The sequence below is a fragment of the Papaver somniferum genome, chromosome 1 (assembly GCF_003573695.1).
Source record: "Papaver somniferum cultivar HN1 chromosome 1, ASM357369v1, whole genome shotgun sequence".
NCBI classification, from domain to species: Eukaryota; Viridiplantae; Streptophyta; class Magnoliopsida; order Ranunculales; family Papaveraceae; genus Papaver; species Papaver somniferum.
In genome coordinates, this window is record NC_039358.1 from 239,618,118 (window position 1) to 239,626,310 (window position 8,193).

At 40.2% G+C, this 8,193-nt stretch overlaps 1 protein-coding gene across 1 annotated transcript; it reads right to left on the reverse strand.

Moving 5' to 3' along the window:
• Positions 1-4,790: 4,790 nt before the first annotated feature.
• LOC113339272 (S-norcoclaurine synthase 2-like) lies at positions 4,791-5,769 on the reverse strand. Its single transcript, XM_026584576.1, has 2 exons — positions 5,390-5,769; positions 4,791-5,306 (listed from the first exon to the last, which is right to left on the reverse strand). The coding sequence occupies exons 1-2, from the start codon at positions 5,637-5,639 to the stop codon at positions 4,966-4,968; spliced, it is 591 nt and encodes a 196-aa protein (XP_026440361.1). The 5' UTR covers positions 5,640-5,769; the 3' UTR covers positions 4,791-4,965.
• Positions 5,770-8,193: the final 2,424 nt, after the last annotated feature.

Below are 8,193 nucleotides of genomic sequence, written 5' to 3' on the forward strand. Positions count from 1 at the left end.
ACTGAAAGCTTCCCGGATTCAAAAAGGTAAAACTCCTATTTCTTCCTGGGCAAGGCTTGAAAAGTGTATGCGTTCAGCCTTTTTGCCATTTAACTATACCAGAGAACTGTATATTCGTTTACAAAACCTTCGTCAGGGTTTTCGTTCCATTGATGAATATACAAAGAGTTCTATGATTTGGTCACTCGGTCAGGTATTACAGACACCGATGATTCAGCTTGTCTCCCGCTATATAGGTGGTCTACGTGAGACTTTCCAAGACACACTAAATATGTTTGATTATTTTTCTGTGTCTGAGGTTCACCAACGAGCTCTGCGTTTGGAAAAACAATTATCCCGTAAGTCAATTAGAGCAGCTGTTGGCCGTCCTACTATTACTCCTTCACAGATTGCTTCCGCTCAACAGAATGTTAGTACGTCTCAAAGGCCTGGTCCTAAATGCTACCGTTGTGGTGATCCTGGTCACTTGGCAAACGATTGTCGTAAGGCTGGTCGACCCGGCAAAGCTTTACTTGTAGAGCCGACTGCTGCTGATGATATATTTGCTGATGCGGAGGAGACATCAACTGAGTTCGATGAAGTATTTCTGCCAGGGAGACCAAGGTGACTGCTTGATGATTTCTCGACCATCGTTCCTGACGCCGAAGGTTGACACTGACGAGTCATGGCTCAGAAAGAACATCTTCCAGACAACGTGCACCATAGAAGGAAAAGTCTGTCGAATGATCATTGACTCAGGCAGCTGTGAGAACGTGGTGTCTGAAGAGGCTGTGAGAAAACTCAAGTTATCGACAGAGAAACATCCTAGTCCGTACTCTCTTCACTGGCTGAGTAAAGGTTCGGAGGTAACTATTTCCAAACGTTGTCTTGTGAAGTTTTCCATTGGTTCTGTATACGAGGATGCTTTGTGGTGTGATGTCGTGGTTATGGATGCTTGTCATCTGCTATTGGGACGACCTTGGCAATACGACAGGGAGGTAATTCACAATGGTAAACTAAACACATATTCATTCTTGTTCAAATCGACTCGCGTCACGTTAGTACCTGCCAAGGAAACTGTGCACAAACCACTCTCTAATCTGGCTTCCAATTTTCTGTCTTGGCGTACGTTTGAGACCGAGATGATGGATGAGGGTATTGTGTTCATCCTGTGTGGCCTTTCTCTTGCATCTGCGTCGACTGTGGCGGTTCCGTCATGTATCCAGGGAGTATTATCGGACTTTGCAGACATTTTTCCCGTTGACCTTCCGGATGGGTTGCCTCCATCTCGAGCTATTCAGCACCGGATAGACTTAGTACCAGGATCGGTTCTCCCTAATCGAGCTCATTACCGTATGAGCCCAAGAGAACACGAGGAACTACAACGTCAGGTAGGGGAGTTGTTAGCCAAGGGTCTCATCAGGGAGAGTCTTAGTCCTTGTGCAGTTCCGGCGTTACTCATTCCTAAGAAGGACGGTTCATGGCGCATGTGTGTGGACAGTCGTGCTATTAATAAGATTACGGTGAAGTATCGTTTTCCCATCCCTCGTCTGGATGATATCCTGGACCAGCTTCATGGTGCTACTACGATTTTTAGCAAATTGGATTTGCGTAGTGGCTACCATCAGATTCGTATACGGCCTGGAGATGAGTGGAAGACCGCTTTTAAAACTAGGGAAGGACTTTATGAATGGTTGGTGATGCCGTTTGGTCTCTCCAATGCTCCGAGTACGTTTATGCGTGTCATGAATGAAGTATTAAAACCATTCTTGGGTAAGTTTGTGGTCGTTTATTTCGATGACATTTTGGTTTATAGTACTAACTTGGATATGCACTTGCGTCATCTTCGTGAGGTCTTGGTAGTCTTACGCCAGCAAAATTTCTTTGCCGCTACAAAGAAGTGTGTCTTCGGTACAGATCGCATTTTTTGTTTCTTGGATACGTCATATCCAAGGATGGTATTTCCGTGGATGAATCGAAGGTTGATGCTGTGCGTACTTGGCCTTGTCCGCAAACAATCCATGAGGCCAGGAGTTTTCATGGGTTCGCATCCTTTTATAGAAGGTTTATTCCCCACTTTAGCACTATTGCAGCAGCAATCACCGATTGCATGAAGAATGGCAAGTTTTCTTGGACAGATGCAGCTACAGCAAGCTTCCTCTTACTGAAGGAGAAGCTTTGTTCTGCCCCTATACTGTCGTTACCAAATTTTTCTTTACCATTTGAGGTTCATACAGACGCCTCTAAGGTTGGTATAGGTGCAGTCCTCAGCCAATCCAGCAAACCGATCGCATTTTTTAGTGAGAAATTAAATGGCGCTAAGCGTAATTACAGCACGTATGAACTAGAGTTTTATGCCATCATCCAAACCCTTAAGCACTGGCGTCATTATTTGATTCATTCTGAATTTGTGTTGTTTACTGACCATGATGCTCTCAAGCACATCGGCAATCAAGTCAAGATGAATGCACGACAAGTTAAATGGGCTAATTATCTACAAGATTTCACATTTGTCCTCAAACACAAGGCTGGAACTCAGAACCGTGTGGCTGATGGTCTCAGTCGTCGACGAAGTCTGCTAACGTCACTACGGACGGAGGTCTTGGGTTTGGAATCGTTTGCTGATTTATACAAGACTGACCCCTATTTTGGTTCAATTCTGGACGCTGTGCATGCTGGCAACAGTACCCAGTTCTCGCTGTTGGATGGTTTTCTCTTCAAGGGAACTCGACTTTGCATTCCTGACTGTAGCTGGCGTTTACGTATCATTCAAGAACTGCATAACGAGGGTCACTTTGGTCGTGACAAGACCTTCCAGTTGGTTTCAACATCATACTTTTGGCCGCGCTTGTTTAAAGAGGTACAACGTTTCGTTTCTCGTTGTCATATCTGTCAGGTATCTAAAGGTTCTACGACAAATGCTGGTCTTTATATGCCATTACCAATTCCGTCTAAGCCTTGGACTGATATTAGTATGGACTTTGTTGTGGGTTTGCCTCGCACTCAACATGGGATGGATTCTATTTTTGTCGTCGTTGACAGATTTTCCAAAATGGCGCACTTTATAGCTTGCAAAAAAACTACGGATGCAGTTCATGTGGCATTTTTGTTTTTTCAACACGTGTTTCGTCTTCATGGTCTCCCAGAGTCCATTGTATCGGACCGTGATTCTAAATTTCTTAGTCATTTCTGGAGGTCTCTTTGGAAATTATTGCGTACGGAGTTGAAATTCAGCAGTGCTTATCACCCTCAAACGGATGGGCAGACAGAGGTTGTTAACCGATCTCTTGGGAACATACTTCGCAGCCTGGTGGGTTCTCACACTAAACAATGGGACAAGCATTTGTTTCAAGCAGAATTTGCCTTCAACAGAGCCATTCATAAGAGCACCGGGTTTAGCCCTTTCCAAGTGGTCTGTGGATTTAATCCGCGTTCACCCCTTGATCTTGCGCCTGTGCCAGATTTGCAACGAGTACATGCCACTGCTGATGAGTTGGTGCATCACTTACAGCAGATACATGACGAAGCTGCTCAAAACTTGGTGGCGTCCTCTACGAAGTACAAAACGGCTGCCGATAAGCATCGTCGTCACGTTGAATTTGAGGTAGGTGATTTCGTTTGGGCTGTACTTATTAAGGAACGTTTCTCTACGGGCACATACAACAAATTGGGTCCTCGCAAGATTGGTCCGTTTGAAATTATTGAGAAGATCAATCCTAATGCTTACCGTTTGCGACTTCCCAGTCATATTCATACTGCTGATGTGTTCAATGTCCGTCATCTCATTCCTTACCACGGCGACTTGTCTGATGATGATTTTTCTACCCTGCCTAATTCGGGGGCGAATTTCCTCTTTCCCGGGGAGAATGATGTAGTGCAAGATATGGCAGAATCCTACTTGGAAGGAAGGGATCGACGAAAGAATATCCGTTAAATATTTTCCTATTTGTTATTTTTGTTAGGAAATAAGAGATATCTTGCTAGTATTGACATGATATTATATTTAGTAGGATTTCCTCTTTATTAGCATTAATCATAAAAGATATTGGCATATCCCATAAGGCCTATATATGGCCACGTTTGTAAGGAAGATCGGCAGATTTTTGAGAAAAGAAAACTCTTCCTTTGAGAAGTTTATTCATTGTGTGATTTCTAGTACTAACATTCTACACCATGCAGGAGGAGCACTATTGGTTATTTGTGAAGCTAAATTTGTCGAACATATATATAGAGAAAAGAACAAACGACGTGTCTTTTGAAAAGATATCTGGGAATTGGGACCCTTAAGTTCAGGTTCAACTGGAACCAAAAGACGTATCCTTTCCAAGCAAACAACGCGTCTTTAGTATAAGAATGAAGTATAATGTATCTTTTGAGATATTGAACAAAAGGAACAACTCAAACCAAAACATAAAATGCCAAAAGATCTTTCATTTTTGTTGTGCAACTTCAATCCTAAAGTAGGAGGTTGAACTGATGCATCGTGTCGTTATGATTTTATAATCAAGCAACTTTTGGTGGTCAATGGTTGTATCTATTGGTCGTTAATGGCTTTGTCTTCTTTGTGTATTTTTTTCTGTGAAAGGGTGCGCTCTCTTTTCAATCGTCACTCTTGAATTTGCCAACTGGATTGCATCGTGATTATTGGATTAACCAATCAAATCATGCTGACAGGGTAAGGAAGTGTTGATGTGACTTCACCAAAATCAAGAATGATTGTTGGTCGACATGTGATGATTTGGGTGTCCCTTATTGGAAAGAAAGATATTCTACTTTGACCTCTAGGACAGTAGTCGCTAATACAAGGAATATCCAAACCATCAACCGCCCACCCGTAAGGGAGGAACATAGTTATATAGCAAGTAACCCATCGTACTTAATCATTAGAAGCACATTCAAAAACTATAAGGAAAGAAAAACATAAATTAAAAGGGAAATACAAACAAACAGTGTGCCGGAGTAGAAAGGCATACATGTGGTGCATCGTCAATTGCCTTCAGGCAAAGCTATATGAGCTAAATTGTTCCCCAGGCATTGTCCATAATCACCGAATTCCTTCACATACTCAACAATGGCTTTAGCCATCGGAACCAGACCCTCAATACTGATTAGGTTCTTGACTTTATCAGCAAGATGATCCGGGACTTCGTATTCCGTTGTGGATCTGATGGTACATGAATTTGGACCAGTTCTTATGATTTTGAACTTATCCACGTAAGATGTCACACCCATGGCTAGGTACCCTCCTGAAATTTGCTCCACCTCCTTCACACGATGAACATGATCTATTTTCCTGAACATCTCTTTATATGACCGCGGCACTTCCCCTGAGAACATTCAATTTTGAGTAATAATTAGATATAGAATTACAGACTCATATCGACCAAAGAATAAAATGTTAAGAACATACCAGGAGGAAAAACAATGCGAATGACGGTACCGACGCCTCCATTTCCTTCTATATAATCGATCCGATCAAAAACTTCGGGAAGTAATTTAACGATGAGCTTAGGGAGTTCTTTACAAGCGTAAACTCCCCAAATAGAACTGGCTGATAATGGAACATCAATCTCGTTATTAAGTTCATACCTCATTGAATCCGCTCCTTTCCCCATGAAAATGAACACAAAAACCACCACAAAAATTGCTGGTTTCATCATATTTTTACTAGTTTCTTGGTGATCTCTCTGACTCTAAATTGAATGTGTAAGATAGTGTTTCTGTGGTAGAACTTGAGTTTCACTTGATGCTGTTTATGTCCTTTTTATTGTGGAAGAAACAGGATTTCTTATCTCCTTGTATTTGTCCTGTTTGTATTATTTTGGAATATAATGGGTTGTTCTCTTTTGGAGTTATCGACATTTTATTGCACCGGACAATAATTCCTTTGCTCGATCTACACTCCCTTTGGAAACGTTTAACACGATATATATGTTGGACAGTGAAAATGGATATCCAATTAATCTATGATATTTTGCATTCTAGATCAAATCAGATTCGAACGTAATATTACTGTGAAAAAAATGTAGCGTAGTATTTTCTTGGACGGTGCAAGTGAATAAATGAAATAAACATATGGACCATAATTTTACTACTAGGGCCAAAGGATCGGGGAGCCAAGATATATATTCTCTCCGTTGCATTTTACTTGATGTTTTAGGATTTTTTTAGTGTTTCAAAATAGACGATAGTTTTACTAGTTTTCCCATATTCTCACTAATTTGCCATTATTTTGGAATCACAAAATATCACTAATTTTTTATTGTAATCAATACTCTAATTTTTGAATCTACTATATTTTTTTGTTTTATTTGTAAAATGATGGAGAATTTGGTAGCACATTCCAAGTAAATTATTAGGGAATTGATAATTTTATCTAGAATCTAGAAATTATTAATTAGGTCATTTAAATCTTTAAAAAAAATTAATATGAGTAAATTGAAAAAATTTTACTCTCTCTAATATTTCTTAATCTCCGTGAAAAATTCCACAAAATCAAGTAATCGGAACGGAGGGAGTGTATATATACACGTAGGAACCTTAGAGATGAATGAGGTGGAGGGACCTTGTATCGTTGCATTTAAAGCTGATAAATAAATATCATTGGACCTTTCCTGTAAAGTAAAATTATAATCGAGAAAAGATGCGCAGTGCAGTGCACTGCAGTGGGAACAATGGGACTTAATATCCCTAACGTGTCTACTCCTAGTGCCATGACTCCCGCGGATAATCTGGTTGGTAAGATTTCTTCTTCTTCTCTTTTTAGCTTTCACATAGCAAAAGCTGATCAGGACCGCGGATAGCCTCATGTGCTGGCAAAAACATAATTGGGCCTACCGATCGGAGGGTCCCTAGGATCCGAAGGGAGGGAGTTAGAGGTGTAAATTGGGTTGTGACAGCACGAGCACAGCACGCTGAAACTTGAACACAACTTAGTCCAGCACGTGATTTAACCCAGCACGACACAACACGTTAGTTAAATGGGACATGCTGGGTTTGACTAATAGGCACAATAGCCCAGCCCAGCACGTGGCACGACACATCACAACACGTTAAGAAAGCACGTCATAATATGTATAAAATACTACAAAACATGGCACAATACATCACATTTTGTGTATATTTCACAAAAAAAAATCTTTATTCTAGCCAATTATTGACATTTTATTATCGTTACGTTGATTTATTTTCATAATAACACATATAATACCTAAATATGCGGAAAACATTTATATTGGAAAAATATACACTAAATGTGTCCGGCACAGCACAGCACAACACGGCACATCATGTTTATTTTTCTGGCACAACCCAGCACAACGCGCCTTCTAGCACGGCACAACACGGCACGTCATAATCTCCGGCACATCACAGGACGGCACATAGCACACTAAGCACGTGATTTTGTGGGCTATGCTGTGCTGGGCCGGCACGTTTTACACCCCTAGAGGGAGTCCCTTTTATGTCCACTATTTTTGTAAAATGAATCTTAAGGCAAATATGCAATTTGATAAAAAAAATTAGTAATCTTTGGTGTTCATGGTTACTTTTCACTTGACACAATTATCCCTCCTTTTATGTATCCTATTTTTTTCAGAGGTATAAATGGAAAGCAAACTAGAATAATATAATATATATAAAAATCCGTGCCTTGAAATTTTATCAATTTTATCTCGTTGGAAAGCTTTTAAAAAGATGTACACGATGAGTACAAACAACAATATCAAATTTAGAGTTTTTACGAAAAATTCGGAGGGACACAATTTTTGAAAATTGAATACACAACCATTATGCTAACCACCACAAAGTATGCATGACACATTATGACAATAGTATAAGAAAAAGAGTGTGGAAAATCTTTCAAATATTCAGAAGTGTGGCAAATCTGAATAGTGACAAATTTGTGACAATAGTATAAGAAAAAGAAGAGGTAGTCAGTTTGTGGCAGAAGCGTGACGGGAAGATTATGAGAGAATCTTGAAAAAGAGTGAAGTATGACAGTTTTTTGTAACAGTGGATTTGCGGAAAGCATTTCATGGTGAAAAAAATGAAGTGACAACAATAAGGTTGTGAGGAAAGAGAAGTTTTCACTTGGAGGTGGTGCGGAAAAAAAAAGAATAAAAGAAGAAGATTGTGTGTGTAGTAAGGAATACAATAGGTTCGTGAACCTATGAGTTGCGGAAAGCGTCGCTTCAATTGGCAAGTTTGTGATCG